An 18,944-nucleotide genomic window follows, 5' to 3' on the forward strand; every position below is an offset into this window, starting at 1 on the left:
TTCTTGAGCTGCTTTGTTGCATAAATACAGAACAATCCTTGAGACCGTAGATAAATCTGAAGAAGGCTATATAAAGCTGCACCTACCCTTTGGAGTCATAATGAGTCACAGCGTTTCTGTCCTTCAGATGGCAAATCAGGCCGCCCCTCTCGATCCGTCACTCCTGTCAGAACGTTGCACTTTGATCCTTGAGCTTACAGGCGGAAGTCCAGGACGTTTTCTAGGCGATGGTCTTGAGTATCAGATGTTTTCTGCCTTCAGACGTGTCGGAGGGAAGTTAATTTTGACTGGAGCGATGACTCCGGAGCGGAGCTGATACTCAGAGGTGAGTCCTGAACGATCTGCCGTGCTTTATATGAGTAGAGGTTGGACAAATAAATCTTTATTGGTGACAGCTTTGGTTTCTGTTTTTAAGATTGAAAATGTGTTTGCTTTTACAGAAAGAGGCTTGCTGTTAGTAGTGAAACTTACTTTGTGTCTTTCATTAAATCCAGGAGGTCTATGTTAAATTTAGGGCTAAAATACAGAGCTGTAGTTTAGTTTTTTGGTCAAACTTATTTAAATTGACATCTTAATGAAGCGTAAATGAGTAATGAACACAACGTCCAAATCACAAAGCTGATGCACCACTGTCGTTCTTTCAGCCATGAGATAAAGTCTGGAGAAAAGTTTGATTATTAGTCAGTTTTTTGTTAATTTAAACCCGAATTTATCACAGGTCCTGTAACTGATTAACTCAGGATTGCCCTGTTAGTGCCAACAATCTCTGAATTTCATTTTCATGCCTTCTTTTAGGTTACCAAGGACAGTATTGGATAATAATCAATGTTCTGTTGTAGAAAGCAAACACTTTTGTGTCTTTGCTGAAGAGGCTCACATTGGCAATTAAAATTCCCTGAAGATCTTTATTCAAACTAAAGCAGCATTATTAAATTTGTAAGAAATTTTAATCTGCTCTGTTCAGATCCGAGACAGAAAACACATACTGAAGTTAACTGGGTAAGCCAACTATAAGGGTTCTTTGTTTTAAATCATTGTTTAGTGTGAATTTATAGAAATAGCTTTGAAATAAAATCTTTTGAAACTTAAACAATTGACAAAGATATCCATAGCTCTGTAAAAACTGTAAAACTAGTTACAACAAAGGATAAAATGGCTACAAAGAATCACCTCAAGCTGGTCAAAAGGCTACAAGAAGATATGCATAGACAATAGTTCAAAATGAGTAATATTTGTATAACCAGCTTCTTTCTTTACAGTTGGATGACATAAACACATTTATATTGAACTTTTTCAACTAGTGAAAGTCATTAAGTCTTTTAAGTTTGTTGCCAGAGACCACATCCTTCATTATTAGGCCTGCTAAAAGAATAACCCAAAACTCAGATTGAGCTTTTTCAACGGCATTTGAGTACGAGATGTAAACGAAAGAAATGCCAGATATTCAGAAAGAGACTAATTTAATCTGCAAAGTTAAAAACTATCTTAAAACTCAGCTTAGGGCTCAAACATTTGCTTGTACCGTGCAAAAAGCCATTTGCAGCTGAGTGAAACTTAGGTTGACTGTAGATGTTGAGCTTTATAAAACTGTAACATCAGCGTAAAAATCTAAAAATGTGACGGGATGACGCGACTGCCAATAATGCTGATACAGAGGATAACTATAAGGGGTCCGAATACTGACCCCTGAGGGATACCATTTGCTAAATGAAGTGGATTTGAGATAAAACTATCTGCCTGTCCACAGAGGAAAACAGGTGACCAGTTAGAAGATGGTTGTCTGGAGCCGGACAAGTCCTGATTTGTTTGTTGTTGTCCTGACAGGCGTCCTTTTTATGGTGGTTGGAGTAAATTCCAGATTATCCCCGCCGCCCTGAAGTGTGGACCTCAGTAGATCCATAATGCTTGGAAACGGCCGACCTTTCTCCTACTCCCTGAGGTATGTTTAACAAACAGTCATGTTTGAATTCACTAATTGTGATTCAAAGCTCTCCAACTCTTAATAAGCCTCACCCTTGCTGATAACAGAGTCAACTCACATTTCTTTATTCTTTCTTTCCCAGAAGCCAAACTTCCAAAGTTAATATTAATTCAGGCTTGATGAAAGTTGGAGTTTTTCTTTGGACTTTAGATGTCCAGTCTTGACCACTTTCAGAGAAATATATTTTTCAGATGTGAAACGGCTCCTGAACTTCGTAAACAAACCAGTGTTGGGTTTGTTTACAAACCCAACACTGGGTTTAAACCTTAAAGTTTAAACCCAACCCAACTGCAAGTTAGTTGGGTTGTTCTAACTTGCAGTCTGTCTCAGAGAAATTTATTGTCCTCATTATTTCCAGCTGAGTCGATGAAAAGCACCAAAGATGCCGTAGTTTTAGCGTCACCAATGTTACTTATGAAGAACCACTGCTTGAAAAACTTTTTATACCTTCGCTAAAGCTTGTGTGCCTGTTTGCTGGATTAAAAAAAAAAAAATTCTAAAGATACGACTTTGAGACATTGTTCACTGGGTGTGCTTCGTGTATTTGTCCTGGAAACATGTCTCTCCTTAACCTTTGTACTCTCTTCAGTCTGGATAGTGGCACAATTAACATGTACAATAATTGGGCAGAAAATGAGTAAAAAAGTCAAAACAAATTGATGAAACCTTTGATGAAAACAACTTTGTAGAAAAAAAGGTCTGGCTCCTTGGAAGTAAAACATAAAGAGATCATCAATGCCTCTTTGTATGTTTTGGAAACTGAGCATATTAAGGTTTTTGAATTGGCACAAGCTGTCCAGGTGCCTCAAAAGCACCATTTCATCTTTCTGTGTTTTCTTCTTATTATTATTAAGGGGTTACTCTCAGGAGGATTTCCCTCAGAGGCGAGCGTTTCACCAAGATGAGCCCAAGGAATCCCTGCTGCAGAGAAACAGCATGTCCAGACCCAGTGGAAGATCCATCTACAGTATGTCCAGACATCAAATCACACCTCCTTAATTAGGTATAATTATGTTTTCTGGGGGGAAAAAAAATATGTTTTTTTCATCAGTGCAGAGAAAAGAGTATGCAGAGACGCTCAACAAAAACCCAGACAGCTTTCAAGTCAGAGTGGAGGTAGGAAATCTGCTCTTGCGTGACGATATGCTTATTATTTTGAATTTAGTCTCAACTTCTCTTCACAAACCCGCTCCTCCCACAGCATCTGTTCATCTGTGAGCTGGACGGCCAGGAGCTGAGGACAGAGGACGACTGTGTGACCAAGCTCAAGGAGCTGGACGGCAAAGGTCGTCTGTGGCCCCAAGAGATGATCTTAGAGATAAAGGGAGCCTATGTCGTGCTCTGTGATATTGAGACCAAGGTTGGTATTGATTATCTTAATAATGACCTGAATAATTTGGCAAACAGAAATGAAATAATGAGGTGAATGCATTCGAGGTAAAAAGATGTAACATGAGGAATGTAGGGTATATCCACAGTTATTAACTTTTAAAATAGGCCGGTCACGATAACAAATTTAGCTGGATGATGAATTGTCCCAGAACGATAAACGATAATATTGTTGTTTTGAGACAATGTCCAAGTAATATAATAGTAATAATGGGATAATAATGGCAAAAACACACTCAAAGATAAATAAACTTTAAATTGTAATTAACATTTAAATAGACATTTTAAATATCCAAAATAAATACAGAAAACAACAAATAAAATGATTTATGAAGTCGGTGTAAACAAAATTATCTTTCAAAAAAAGGATAGTTGAGACCAAAGCACCACACTAAAGATTTTTATCACTCTGTTGTTGGTAAAAGGAAAGAGAAAAGAGAAAAACGATAAATCGAACAAACGAAAATGACTGAGTTTCTTTTAATTTATCATGCGATTAATTGATTTATTGTTTATTGTGACAGGCCTATTTGAAAATCAGTAATCAGTTCAGATCAGGTCTCTTCTGTGTATTGATGGTGAGCATTGACACAGGCTGGGTTCTGTTCAGATACAAGATCATCTTTGATGAAGTTGGAGACACACTATTGAGTTAAGTCCTGGGATAAAATCTGGTGCTGCTAATCCAAAACATCTGATTAATTTATAAACATCAGGTTTGACCAATCGTTATAAAAGCAGAACTTTTGTGAGTTTCTGGTCAACGACCTTGGAAAACCAACCGTTGCCTCCCGACTGCATGCGGTTATGAGGCTATTTTCATACAATCTTGAGGTTCAAGATATCCAAATAAACAAAAGGAAATGCTTTCAATATAACAATCTGATTCCTGTTTTGGGGTCTTCTGGAGTTCGTCTATAGACACCCTGAGCAAAAAGCCACTTGGTCTTGTTCACTTTGTTACTGTAATCTATCCAGTATGCCTGAATCTGCTTTAGTAAGCAGAGTATGATGGTTTTATGAGTTTAGAAATACTGTTTGTTGATTAATTTGTAGCGACTCCTTCCGATTTTACAGGCGGAGCTGGATTCAATACCTCTAATGAGCATCGTGAAAACCCGTGCAGTGCTGGAAAGCTGCGCCTACAACTCTCTGCTGGTGGTTACCGTGCAGGAAGCCCGCAGGCGCGGCTCCTCAGGTCTTCATGTTCCAGTGTGAGGAGACGGGGGTGAGCTTTGCCTTTCGCGAGAACCTTTTACTTTGAGCACCAGGACGCTCCAGAAGAAGGAATTATGTGAAACTGCTATCTGTACATGCTGCTGGGGGTGTGATTAATGGCAGGTCTTGTTATTTTATCAGGCAGAGATCATTAAGGCTGATCTGGACAAGGCAATGCAGAGAGGAGGCGGCGATTTGGACCCACGCAGAATGACGCCTGACATCGGGTACACGACTCAGCAAACATCACATTTATGAGAAGTTGGAGAGATTTGATGTTCAGAAAATAATGCTCGAAATATCCTTCAGTCGCCAGAGTACAACCAGTTTCCGGCGGGAAAGGTTCAGTCCTGTGCAGCAGGAGGAGAACCTGCCGCCTGCAGACTACGTGGCCCCTGCAGTGGGACAACAGACAGCCAGGTACGCTCAAAGCAAGCTGGGTAGATAGTGCACATGTAGCCAACAGCTTCAATGTATTTAATTAGGATTTTATTCAGTAGAACAACATATATGTGAGCAGGAATCCACTGACAGATGTTATTTTTATCAGTATAAATGGAGTCTTTGTTCTCTAACGCTTTGTTAGAGAACGTTAGCGAACAAAAAGCATCATGAAGAAACACAGCAGTGAAGATTGAAGCATGTTTAGGTATTAAAACAACATCAGAGATCATTATTTAGAACAACAACCCATGGTATCTGTGGATGAGCTGAAGAGATCCACTGCTCGGGTTGGAGAAGCAGTCGACAGATTGGCTATTACTCACGTACTCCACGGGTCGGGACTTTATGGAAAAACAGGAAGAAGACAGCCAGGGGTCTTTGTCAGATACAATCTAGTTAAACCTTTGGGCCAACACGGATCTGCTTTGTGAGGCATAAACACAGCAAATTACCCAGAAGTCACCGTCTCCATGGTGAAACATGGTGGTGGCTGCTTGATGCTGTTGTGATGCTTTTCCTCAGCATGTCAGGGCAGCTGGTTGGAGACGATGGGAAGATAGCGCCTGTAAAAGGCCTCTAAAGGTTTTTATAGCCTTTTAGAGGCTGTAAAAGATTTCAGATAGTTTCACTAGACGTAAACATGCAGCCAGAGATGCAATGAAATGGATTTGATTGATTCCTTTGATTAAGTCCAGAGTTGAGCTAATTGAAGAATCTATGACAAAACTTGGGGAAAAAAAGTCCATCCAGTCTTGAGTTATTTTACAAAGATGGTAGAGACAAACTCCAAAAAACCGCCCACTGTAACCAGCTTCTGTGAGGTAAAATTTACTGTAAAAAGTGTTTCAGCAGCAAACCTGAGTAATCATCAACATTCTCTGTCATTTTGTATCTCTTATCCATTTAGATTACAGACCTGACTCACGTCCCTATTCTCCACAAGAAGAGATGTCGAATTATTCCGATTTTCAAGATTCAGACATGGCTATGCAGCGAGCAGAGATGGAGAGAAGCACGGTGAGTGCTATACTGTACTCTGCAGCTCTCTCTTTGACCATCCAACTTCGAGCTTCTGCAGCCTCCATTTATGTTTTCATTCCTTTCCTCAGGACATTTTTAACCACATTTTAACTGATGTGGAGATCTTCGGCGGCAAAGTAGCACAAGTTATGAATGCAGCTCCGGAGAAAGAAAACAAGGGCAAGGTTAAGTTTTCGAAGAAGAAAAAATCCAAATCAAATGGTAATAATCGACAGAGATCATTCGCATATCATAACGCGCCTGGTGGCTAAGTTGATGATGTGACTGTTTTCGTGCCGCAGCATCCAATCTGCCACACTGGAATGAATATGTCGCATTTCTTCAGAAAATTAAATATGGATTCAATCTGCTGGTACGTACCGGTTTGGTCGCTACAGTTTGGCCTGTGAAGTAATCTGTTACTGCAGTGAAAAAAATAACCTAAACTTTTCTTGACATCACAGGCCCAGCTGAATGGAGCCCTAAGCAACCCCTCCGCTGATCTTTATGTGCATATCTTCTTCTCCTTCCTGGGCAATGTAAGCTCCTCCCGCTCCAGGTATTTCCCCTATCTGGTCTCAGTTGTGACAGTGCATGCATACTATTTTTTATTTTTTTCCCGCAGACCGTTCCTCTGTATCCCCAAGATTTACCTCCAACAATCACCTCCCCCCTGCTGACGGACGAGGCTGTGAGGCTCCTCAGTCAAGTTTTGGATCCCCAGGAGAAACAAATCTGGATGAATCTGGGAGAATGCTGGAACATTCCCAGGTCGGTCATTTTCTACAGGCACCTGGTTCTTTTTTTATTTCATAAAGCTTGTAAAAATTCCTCAGATACAATCCGCTCTCGTAATTTCTTGTTCCGCCAAGCCCAAACTGGGCGTAGGCATCCAGCAGAACATAAGTAAATACAGGTCAAAGTTTAAGTTGATTTTCTAATATGAGGAGAAATGGCAGAAAGGTGTGTTTTATTATGAATCATAGCTGGAAAAACAGACTCACTGCAACAATGTCAGAGGAGTTGTTTTAGGTGATGCGACTCAAGTCAATCTCTACTCACAACCTTTGGATTTTATGCAATAAATCAACACAAAGTAGCAGATTATAACGGGAAAGAAAAAAGGTCTTAACAAATAAAAAATCTGACAAATGTCAGCATTTATATTTAACCCCCCATGTTGCTGTGGTTACAGCTGCAGGTCTATCAGCTCGCAAATCTAGACAAATCCACTTGTTGTTATCATAATATCTCAAGCTCAGTTCAATTAGGAGACCATCTGGGAACATAAATCTTAGGACTTGTCACTAAGTCATAATTGCGCTTAGGTCTAGACTTTAACTGGACCATTCAAACACAGTGAAAAATCCATTTGATTGTGGCTCTGGCTGTAAGTCTGAAGCTATTGCTTCAAGGTGAACCTCAGTCCAGGATCTGATTTTATTTGCAGCTTTTCTTCCAGGACTACCTTGAATCTGCTCTGACTAGCTTGCCTCTCCCCGCTGAAGAAAAGCCTCCCCACAGCATCATGCTTCCTCATAATTGAATTGTTTGATCTGAAATCAATAAAAGTAACAAAAAACAAAAGCTTAAAACGTTTTCACAGTGCTGCGGCGTTTCGTACATGTGTCCCAGAAGTCTTTAATTTTGCAACAGACTCATCCACGGCACCCTTGAAATACAAACTACCAAATACAATAAACTCGTAAAGATAATTATTAAGCTTCTACCTGTTGCTTTGTCTTATCTGTCTGTCTGTCCGTCTATTTATCTCTGTTGTTTCTGTTCAGCTGGTAGAAAGCCGACTTTCTACCAGCTGAAAGTAGGAAGAATATTGATTTGTTCAAAGCATCTGTTCAGTACATGGTCGGGTTCAGAGTCACCTAGTGACATCATACTGTAGAGCTGCAGTATCATCCACATAGCTATGGTAACCAGTATTATTGTTAAAACCTGAGCTAGTGCAGACATTAAATAGGAGAGGGTCCCAGGATTGAACCACGTGTGACTTCTGTGCGCTCTGATGAGAAGTTACCTATAGCCACAAAGAAGTCCCTGTTCTTAAGAATCAAACCAATCAGGAACTGTTCCAGAGTCCTGCCCAGCTCTCCAGCCACTTCTAGAATATATCATGGTCATCAGTGTCAAGTGCTAGCTATGAAGTCCAACAGAACCAGCACTGTGGTTCTTCTATAGTCTGTATTTATGTAGGTATCAGTTTCTTATTGTTATTTTCCTTTAACCCTTCTTTCTGCTCCCAGGTCTTCCTGGCCAGGCGATGTCGATCCTTACATCCCAGAGTTTTATGACGGCTGGCAGGCTCCTGCACCCCTTCATTCCCCTCCTGATCCTCAGCGGAACCATCCACTGAACAGAAACAACAGCCAGCGCTTTCCGCCCGGACCAATGAACAATGACCGGAACTACTCGCCCAGAGCTACGATTCAGCGCTCTGAGGTGGTTAACACTTACCCAGTCGTCAAGTGAATGACTGTTAGAAATCATGGGTTCTCAGCAGCTCCAGCAACAGATTAAATTGTGCGTTTTTTTGTAAAGACATTGTTTACCTGTTAACACAACACTGTAAAGTTCTGGATGTGTTTTCAACTGACAGAAAAGAGTGAAACTTTTAACCAGTTGATAGGAGTTGAAATCATAGCATGTAGAAAAAAGGCCAGAGCAATCAGTTCTATGATTTTCCACTCTTACTATTCAACAGAGCAACACTAGAACATGTTTGGTTTGAAGAAACAAGCTAAAGGTCCACAGTTCTTATCATGATGTACCTTGTGTCTTATACAGCCCAGGTCCAACGGTCCAATGAGATCACCGCCATCTCAATAGTGAGTTTTATCAGCAGTGCCTGCAGGGTCGCACGCAACTAACATTTCCTTGTTCCTTACTCTGTTATTATAAAAAACGTTAACAGAATGTTTTGTTTGTTGTGGTTTCAGCCCGACCGAGCCGCCGCTCTACATGCGTGTCATGTACAACTTCTCAGCAAGGAACATGCAGGAGCTGACCGTCACGCAGGGAGAGGTGGTTCAGGTAAGAGGTCAAACATGATCGCTTAAAGGTATACATTTAGATTTATAGTACACATTACTGGTTTATTATACCTAGCATGGCTATTTGTATTTGTCCCAGTATCTACTGCCTCTAGAAACCCTTGATTATGTTGAGGAGCTGCAGAGATCCACAGCTTAGGTGGGAGAATCAGCCAACAGTGCAATCTGGCCTTTATAATAGAGCAGCAAGAAGAAATTCATTGATTCGAGCCAAATAAGTCATTTTTCTGGTTTGCCAGAACCACTTAGGGAACACAGCCTTAGTTGAGACGGTGGTGGTGATGGTAGTAGGAGTTTGTCCTGCACTCAGTGGGTTGCCGGTTTGATTCCAGCCCTGTCTGCCTTGAGCATATCAGATTGTAGCTTGCCACCATCAGTGTGTGAATATGTGAAAGACCGAATGTAGTGTGAAGGGCTTTGGGGCTCAGTGCCATTTACATGTAAAATGCAAAGTTTGACAGAAAAACACTATGCCTGCGTTGAGAAATCCATTAAAGAATGATAGACACAACTAGAAAACTTAATCTAATTCGACTGACCTTGAAAACTAGATCTGCAATCCCAATCGTCCAGGACCGGTGTCCTACCACTTTTAGATGTGACCCTGGTGGTAAGTCAGCTGAATCATCTCCTCAGTATGCAGTGACACTTCTCCAGGCCTGTTAATGCACCTGGTTATTTGACTCAGGTGTGTTGAAGCATATCGGTCCCCAAAGCCTGGATTGGAAGACCTATGATGTTCAAAGCTGCTTCATACTTTTTCTAACCACCTTTCACTGCAGTTAAATCTGCAAGTTGTTTAGAGTATCTAACGTCTGGATTTCATAAATAATGCATATTTTCTTCCATATTTTTCGTAGTTGTTCTAAAGTCCTTTGAATTAGGACATTTTCAATCTGATCAGATGCAAAATATGACAACTACAGGTAATCAGAAGGCAAACTTTTGATCAGAAGTCGATCTGATCAGATCAACTGTTAACATTTAATCTGCATGCTTCCCTGAATGCTTAGCTTTCTGAGAGATAGAACAGGTTTGACCATTGACATATTTTTGGTTCATGCTGGAACTGCAGACAACAAAAGGCTTAATAATCTTTAATCTTCCAAAGTTGGAGTTCGTTTTTCCAGCTTGTTTGTACTTGCAGAGCTATCAAGGTATTTGTAAATTTCATGATCTGCTCCCCTTCTTGACAGGTGGTCCAGAAATCTAGGCCATGGTGGCTTGTTCGAAACTCCCGTAACGAGGAGGGCAACGTTCCTCCAAACATTTTGGAGCAAGTTGAGAACAACGAGTCCTCGGAAGAGCAGCGGGTGAGCCAAGAGGACGGTGGCGCTACATAGGAACAAAACTAACCGATTTAACACTCTCTTCTTCACTCTGCTTCACAGTGGGACTCACGGAGCCAGGTTACTCTCGACTACAACTCCACTCCTGCAGAAGTGAAAGCATGGCTTGAGAGCAGAAAGTTTCTCTAGAATGTAAGGACCAGTCTCTAACTTCAGGATGGTTATTCAGTAAAAATGAATGATTTATAAAGAATAAACAGGGAATTCTTGGTTGCCAACTTCTCTTGGCCAGCACTGTGTCTAGCCTTGGTGTCCTGACTGGAAGACTGCTTCTGGGAATGAGCAAAGAGGAAATCAGGACGGTGTGCCCCGAAGAAGCTGGAAAAGTCTTCTTCCAGCTTCAAGGTGTTAAGTCACAACTCGCAGTAAGTCGTGTGCACTCTTCTAAAAATTTGTAAGTCATAGAAACTTTTGCTAAGTTGCTGATGCTAATTTTAATTCATTCTGATAGCTTGGAAAATGGTTAGCCATGTAGTTTAATTTCAACGGTGACATGAACAGACAGGCACAATGAATCCGTTTCTTCTGCTTGGCCGGTTTGATTGGTCACAGTCAGTTTGAGACTAAACCTGTACACCCAGAAGGCCCAGGCATGCAGGGCACCAAAAAAATCAAACAACTTTCAGGGAGATTATTCTCCTGGAATATATATAATAAAGTTTTACCTTGGAATCAAAATAGTGTGGCTAGAAGCACTATGGAGTTTATTTGTTAAAACACCGTACGACCTGCAACTGCTGTATTCTATATATTACCCTCAAATAATTATATTAGTCTCAAAAAGGAGAGATCAGGAGTGTAAAAGGAAAATTGTATGTTAACTAGTAGAGAAAAAGTCTAGCTATTATGAGTGACCTTTAAGCAACAATAACCCCCCAGTTCTCTCAGATCACATCTCTGCATGCAGAAAACATCTGTAATGCTTCATTTTTTTCCCTGCAGCTCGCCAGCGAGTCGTCACAAATGTACAACCACCGCTACTGACAACAACTACAGCTGTGACGCTTAAACTTCTGGACTTAACGATTCTGAATCCCTCTGAATCTAGAGATCTGTTCTCACTCTTAGGATCTACTGAACTTTATCCAACCCGGCTTGTTTATTTCACAGTTTGGCCTGTTTTTGTATAGCACATAAAAAAAGTAATCAATCACTTGAAGTAATCTGTTTTTTCACATGTTAATAACTAACCTTTGTATTAGGCTAATCAGGACTATTGCCTCTAATCTAATCATCCATGAACATGTATAAATATGTCTAAAATTGTGTGATACCTTCTACTGCAGTAAGTCATCGTTTTTTTTTTTAATGACTCTTGCATGTGATTTATTGTAGAAAGTTTAATAAATAAAATCAGATTCAAGTGAGATTTAGTTTATTCTGTCAACAAAACATGTTACAAAACTAACAAGTGCTTTGATTGAAATTAAAGTATTCACCTTCATATCTTTACAAACCAAAAGGACATGAAGGCTTCATGATACAAAAAAAAAAATAAGATGACAAATTTACTCCTGAATTTAAGTTTCTCCAGTAAGTTGCACTTGTGGAAAGCACTTTGTATTTCTAAGGCAGAGGTGAGTTGAGTCTTCACTCCTTCTTGTGTCCCCATTTGGCCATCTTGTTGTTGACGGGAGTCTTAATGAACCGGCTGGACTTCATGTAGGCAGCGATCTTCTCTAGAGCCTACAACGACAGGAGAGGAGATAAGCGGACGGAAAATGAAATGAGTTCCTCTGGCCCTGATTACTGAAGTAATCCGTTATCTCAGGTCTATGTAATTACTCCATAAATACACTTACTGACGTCACAGAGACAGTTTCTCACAAACCAAAGAATGGCAGCATCTTTGCACTTTTTGCATCTGCCAGCATCAGTTTTCTCACCTCAAAGCGGTCTAAGAAATCTTTGAGGTTTTTGAAGTTGTCCAAGCATGAAGACTGAAACATCCTGTGTTGATCCAGCAGCTCATACATGACGAAGTCCACAAAGGTGATCTAATAGGAATGGAAATGATTACCAAACAGTTTTTAAAGTATACAATAAACTCAGGCATTCAGTCATATTTAGGAAGTGAATTCATAATGAATATGTGCCAGATAATTTATCAAACTCTTTTGAGCTCTCATCTTAATTTCCACCAGAAACGTAAAAACACGAATTATGGGAAGTACGGAGCTCATTCAATCTGAAGAACCACAAGGTTTGTGGTTCTGGGTAAGTGCAAGATCAGCAAATGTGTAAACTCAGTTATGAGTAAAATACCACATAGTTAAATCTTGTTCTAATTGTCAGGATTTCTACATTTTTCCAAGTAAAATTCTTTAAGCCCATGTTAAGACATAAAAAAAGTTCACAAAGAATTGGAGGCAGACATTGGATTTCAGTATGGAACCTGTAATAACCAGACAATGTAAGGAAGAAAGACATACAAGTACATCTGAAAATTCTGAATATTGGGAAAAAGTTCAGTATTTTATTAATCTTCACAGTAAGAGTTTCAATTTATAAAAGATATTCTATTTTTTTCTAGATGAGGTAACTTCAAAGAAAGAAAGGAACAGAGGACATGAGAAAAGAATGAATGGCAAGGTGAGAGGGAGGGCAGAAAGGAAGGAAGCAAGCAAGGAAGGACAGACAACTATGGAATGACATGAGAGAAAAAAGGAGCTTCGGGTAGGTAAAAATTAGAACCAGGGGATGGAGTACTTGGGGAAATAAAGAAAATAAGGAAGGAAAAAATGATAAGGAAGAAGAGAGGAAATATACAATTAAGGAAGGAGGAAGAATGCAAGGACACCAAGGAGGAAGAACATCTAGACAGTGGGACAGGGAACAAAGTCTGGAAATACAAATGTATTTTTCCAAACTTATTCAGACCTGAAAAATAATAAAATCACAAAGTATGTGTTTTCCATATTGCATAGGAACCCTGTACTATGGCCTTCAATACATTTTGCTGAAGGTTTTGATGTGTTTGAAGCCAAAACAAAATCTTTAACCCACCAAAGTCCACCCAAACTGGACGCTGAGGAAAAAGTGAAAAGAAACAATTACATACTTTCTTTCACTTTTAAATCTGAAATATTTTAATCTGTAATAAGCCTACACCGCCCCCTGCTGGTATCATTGTGTAACATCTGAAATGAAGCTCAAAGGAATGAAACAGATTCCTCAAACTGTTTAAAATATGAGGGCTAGATTTTTCACTGCATGCTTTAAATCCGCTTACATCAATAATTTGGTCTTTATAGAACATACTTAAAAAATAAACATACTTAAAAATAACTAATCAGCTGAAAGGTGGTCACAGGAGCAACCAGCAAATTAGACGAAGTACTATTGGATCAAAAAATGCGCTATAAAGCTTAATTTTTAGCTTTCAATATAAACTCAAACTGAGACAACTTACCTTATCACCAGCGAACCACTTCCTGTCACCCAGGAAGTCAGAGAACTGCTTCAGCTGTACCTTGCAGCGAGCTGATGTACCCCGGCTTTTGATTTTCCTGATTTTATGGAGGGAAGGCCGACTTTAGTGGGCGTCCCAGATTTACTGTGAAAACATTTAAACGTCTACTTACAAAGTCGGTGTAGCACAGTCCTCACAAAGCCGTTTCTAAAGTCCATGGCCTGGTTCTCCAGCAGGTCCACTCTGACCTTTTCAGCCTCTGTCTCTCCACCTGTTATCACCCCAAAGTCCACAAAAAGAACATTTGGCATCAGAAAACTATTAAATTAAATTAAAGAAAAAAACCCAACTTGATTTCGTATTATGAATGAAGGACCCCAATACATACACAGATTGTGTTTGCGAGCGATGTATCTCATAATGGCGTTGCTCTGCGTTATCTTCCTGTCTCCATCCAACAGATAGGGCAGCTACGGGGAGGGTCAATCACAAAACCATCATCAACAAAACACCTTGAACCTGCTGTACGGTGCAAGCAAAGCTGAATAATTCTTACGTTGGGGAAGTCAATTCCAAGTTTCTCTTTCTCACCAAGCCAGCAGCTTCTGTCATAGTCCTGGAGCTGTAAGAGAGAAATGTGTGATTTATTCAAATCTGGTAATGTAGTGGATTTTCTTCATCTAGTTAACTGAAACAGCGCATCACCTTCACCACAGGTGTAAAACTTTTCATCATACTCGGTGCCGGTGTACTCCAGGAGGAGGCGGATGGGCTGGGCGAGCTGCATGGATTCAGAAAATAGGGAGAAATTATTTCATTGTCAGGGTTGACATCGACACCAAATACAGACATGGACAAACTTCAGAATACGCACAATTGAATTATCCAGTTTCATATAAACAAAAAAAACAAAACACTCACAGCATTATTTAAGTTTTAATAAGACTGGGATTTGTCTAGGCTTTATGTAAGGTTTAGATTTCAACTTCTCAGAAGATGATCATCTGATTTCTCACTTAACCGAGTTTAGTGTCTAATTAAGTTTTAAATCACATTAAGACTACAGCTTGTGAAAAAGACACTTGACCACTCTCTATGTGCTATAATGTAATTATCTCGCCATTCATTGTCTTCATGAAAACCTTCTCAAGTTAAAGTCTCCATTTGTCTCTGTTGGGACACCTGAAACACAGTTCTCTACGAAAACCCAATCATCAGCAGAGCCTCAGCACATTCGCAAACAAATCTACATTTACCAAGGATGAACATAATTGTTGCATTCTCCGCAGTCATTAAGAGGAAAAGAGTACACATTTCTTTGATTTAGGCTTTTAAAAGACTAAGCCTATAAGCTAACTGAGAAGATGTCATTATGTTCTGATCTAGTTGTACAGGTCAAAGTCACATGGATACACAAAAATTATTTTGCTTTGAGGACGAAGATTGATTGTTTTCTAGCTTGTAAAAATGTGTAATGCTAATTGTAATATGCAGCAAACAAAAATACTTTATTTTACAAAACATTTGATGCAATGTCAAATGAAAGCCACAATTTAATGTCTAAACATAACAAATCACCAATGTACTGAAATACATTTCCTTTAATTACATTATGTTTGTTTAATATTTGACCTAATCCAACTGAAAGTTACCATTTGCTGTCATCAGTAGTCTTTAACAAAACTGTCTGAAAAATTAAAAATTAATTACTGTATATAAATTGGTTTATTATATCAGTATGACTGTTGACCACCAATACATGTGGCGGTGAATAATTAACAAAAGAGGCTGCAAAGTAGGAACAATGCATCATGGCTAAATGATGAATGGCAGACGAAAAGTGCAAGTCACATGAATCAGCAGTTTTAAATGTTTCATACTATTCCTTCTTAGGAGTAAATATTCTCTCCAGGAAGCATTATTTTGTAAGTAAAATGCCAAAGTACAAGTTTACAGTCATCCATATCTGACATAAATGAACAAACAGTTCAGGAGTCTCACTTATAAAACATTGCATAGGCACTAAACTAATGGTATATTCACACCTGACACATTTGGTACATTTTTGAACAGACCAGAGTTCAGACCTGACACATTTGGTACGCTTTAAACAGACCAGAGTTCGTATCCCCCATTGGTCCAGACTTTTTGTGCAGGTACGAATAAACTGATGTGAATCCTGGTGCGAAGCAAACAACCAAGACCCATTTTTTTTGAGGTGGTCTCGGTCTGCCGCCAACCAAACTCTTGTATAGTTTTACCTTTGGGCTGATTGGTTAGAATCAACTATTGTCTACATTGGCTTGCAAAATACAGCTTTATAAAAAGGAACAATGAGCCCCCAAGTAAAAAAAAGAAAAAAGAAAAAAAAAAGTGAACTTCACGGCTTGAAACTGGGAGCAGCAAACCTGTAAAACAGGCTGTTTCACTTTTGATTAAGTCTCTTGCTACAGTATATGTCAGGTACCCTCTGAGATTTTTTCTAACATACAACAAAACATACATGCGTTTAATTGTTCAATTGTTACATGACTTGTGTGTGACTGTAATAACATTTTATGGAAAGTGTAACTACAGTCTATCCCAGGCAGCAGGCCTCTCTATAGTCACTCATTAGCTGGTTATCAGCTCTCTAAAGGGCGCTCATTTGCTGTTCTCATAAATCCACAATTTGTTTAAATTGGAATTAAAATGTAGCTTTAAAACCACAATAAATTAGGCTCTATGCAAAAAAAGTGATAGCTGTTTTGCGTTGTGGCTCACTGAGGCAGACTTATTCATCAGCAAAAAGTAGCTAAAGTAAAATTTACATGCTACACTTTATACATGTAGAACTTTTCAACACCTAAAAAGAAATAAATCGAAAACTTCACAAGTCAAAAGATGTATAAAAAAAACAGAATGGAAAAGTTTAGTATTTGTGTATCCTCTTTCCACCACTTTTAAGAACCGCCCAGAACCGACCTTGAGGTGTTGATAAGGGTACCAGTATTTTCAATGTAGCCATACATTGACTTAAAGATTATCTGCCTGATCTTGGACCGAGTTGAGGAATTTTAGTGCTCCTGATTGGGCTGTTTCAAGTTACCCATGAACGCCACTTGCCCAACCTCATAGTATGACTTAGTGTTAGGGCCAGACAAAGAGTATTTAGTTCTCTTTTTAAGAATAAAAGTGGTAATATTAGGAGAAGTGGTAATTTTGAGTAGCAAGACTACATAAGGGTAGTCTTACCACTACGCTAAAATAAGAGAAATGTCAAGCATCTTGAGAAATTATACTTTGGAATTCATTTTACAAATATTGAAATACTTATATCACATTAGCATCAAATTGTTATCAGAAGCAGGACTTTTGCTACTGAAAATGCAATCATTGCCACAGATTTAAAAAACGGAGTCAGATCTTGTTAACTCGGCGCTTTTCATTTTCTCGACCTCCTTCTGGTAACATTCATTGCGCCTTTGTTCCGCTAATATGACTATCTTCTCACAGTGTTACAAGGACTTCACTCATGATATTATGATTTTAATCTCGTATTTAAAGAAAATCTCGCCCACAGTCATAAAATCACCCAGATTACACCATGTGAATAATCCAGTAAAGCATAATTAATTCAACCCATAAAACCGTTACTAGCCTCTCTGATAAGGGCTGCGCGCGCACAGTCGGCAGCATATTAACGGCTAGCTCGCGCCTCAAATAACCCCGTTAACTTCGACGACCAGATATAATATTAGCATTAGCAGTAGTAAAAGACTGTAGCGGTAGAGGGTGGGAAGAAAGCTGGCTGGCTCTGGTGGGTGTCACCCTCTGGCATCAACAGCAGCTTGAAAAGCTGCAAACTATTCAGTCAAACGACGACCAAACCCGACTCGACTTACCCCGCGAATGTCCCAGTAAGCGAGAACCATGGCCATTTTGATTCAATGTCCGGTGCCTTTCTTGTTTTAGGAGGAAGCAAGAGGAGCAAACAAAGCCCAACTGTGTGTGCGGAGAGACGCCGAGGAGCGGAGGTTTTTCACGGACTGAAGAGGAGGAGGAGGAGGAGCTGAATAGGTGGGTGGGGTAACAGTCCAAGCGCCGCATTATTGCTCTGAACCTGTTCTGCAGGTTGCATTAACGTTCAGCCTACACAAGCTTTGCATAAGAGCACAGAAATACTTCGTCAATCCACCCAGTAAAATTAATGTATACGACCGACAGCGAGGATTATGAGCTAAAGTCAAGCAAAGTCGTAAGTAAGGACTTTCTATGACAGCCTGATTGAAAGTAAACTGCTGTACAATGATCCTTCCTGCAGGGATTACTACGAAAACAATAAGTCGTGTAGTAACAAGCACATACATTTTGGTCATGGGAGGGTTTGAGTTAAAAAGAAAGAAAAGTAAATATCAGCCAAGCCCATCACACACAGAAGAGCTTAAAATCATAGACATTCATCATACATATGGCAAGGTTGAAGTTCTGGAAACAAGCTATACTTCTGCAAATTCAATCATAATACGATTAACGACATGCAAAAATGTAAGAACCTTTTTATGCATTTGATTTGAAATGTAAAAGCGCCACTTTGAAACATTTCTGTAACTTTGGTCTGACGTTGCAATAGGAACACCTTGCATTGTGTGTTCCTTCATATATACTTTAGTTCTTCATGACCTTGATTCAACATGGTGTCAGAATCTTCTTCCTTGGAGAAATGGTCCATGATGGCATCACACAGTTTCTGCAGATTTAGGGCTGCACCTGTGAAGCAAGCTCCTCTTTTACTGTATTCCAAAGATGACCTATTGCACATGTGTCAAACTCAAGACCTGGGGGCCAATTCAGGCTCGCCATAGCTTTTTTTGTGGCCCCCTAGGCTCCAAATTACACCAATAATTCTCCAGTCTTTCACAAATCTGCAAAATTTTCATAAAATTAACAGATCTCCTCATTTTTTTCTGAATTTATTGCATTTTTGTCTCAAAATTGGGCAAAAACATTGGTTCTAAGTGACTGCTGCCTCAGCTTTACTTGATGTCAAGTTATAGTCCGTGATCGATATGGCGATTAATATC

At 39.5% G+C, this 18,944-nt stretch overlaps 2 protein-coding genes across 2 annotated transcripts; one reads left to right on the forward strand and one right to left on the reverse strand.

Moving 5' to 3' along the window:
* The first annotated feature begins 16 nt into the window (after positions 1 to 16).
* Positions 17 to 11,964, forward strand: eps8l3b (EPS8 signaling adaptor L3b). Its single transcript, XM_032572811.1, is given in 22 exon segments — positions 17 to 325; positions 1,825 to 1,939; positions 2,836 to 2,948; positions 3,033 to 3,097; positions 3,183 to 3,341; positions 4,448 to 4,561; positions 4,563 to 4,598; positions 4,730 to 4,815; positions 4,898 to 4,985; positions 4,987 to 5,008; positions 5,940 to 6,049; positions 6,142 to 6,274; positions 6,355 to 6,425; positions 6,517 to 6,591; positions 6,678 to 6,823; positions 8,314 to 8,509; positions 8,855 to 8,895; positions 9,007 to 9,100; positions 10,317 to 10,433; positions 10,512 to 10,588; positions 10,702 to 10,834; positions 11,412 to 11,964. Coding segments are annotated over 21 exon segments (1,956 nt in total). The 5' UTR covers positions 17 to 325; positions 1,825 to 1,901; the 3' UTR covers positions 11,454 to 11,964.
* On the reverse strand, positions 11,828 to 17,929 carry LOC116726209 (glutathione S-transferase Mu 3-like). Its single transcript, XM_032572824.1, is given in 10 exon segments — positions 11,828 to 12,155; positions 12,356 to 12,466; positions 13,882 to 13,935; positions 13,937 to 13,978; positions 14,054 to 14,071; positions 14,073 to 14,152; positions 14,270 to 14,351; positions 14,438 to 14,497; positions 14,582 to 14,662; positions 17,766 to 17,929. Coding segments are annotated over 10 exon segments (660 nt in total). The 5' UTR covers positions 17,802 to 17,929; the 3' UTR covers positions 11,828 to 12,059.
* Positions 17,930 to 18,944: the final 1,015 nt, after the last annotated feature.

Source organism: Xiphophorus hellerii, chromosome 1, assembly GCF_003331165.1.
Source record: "Xiphophorus hellerii strain 12219 chromosome 1, Xiphophorus_hellerii-4.1, whole genome shotgun sequence".
Lineage (NCBI taxonomy): Eukaryota > Metazoa > Chordata > Actinopteri > Cyprinodontiformes > Poeciliidae > Xiphophorus > Xiphophorus hellerii.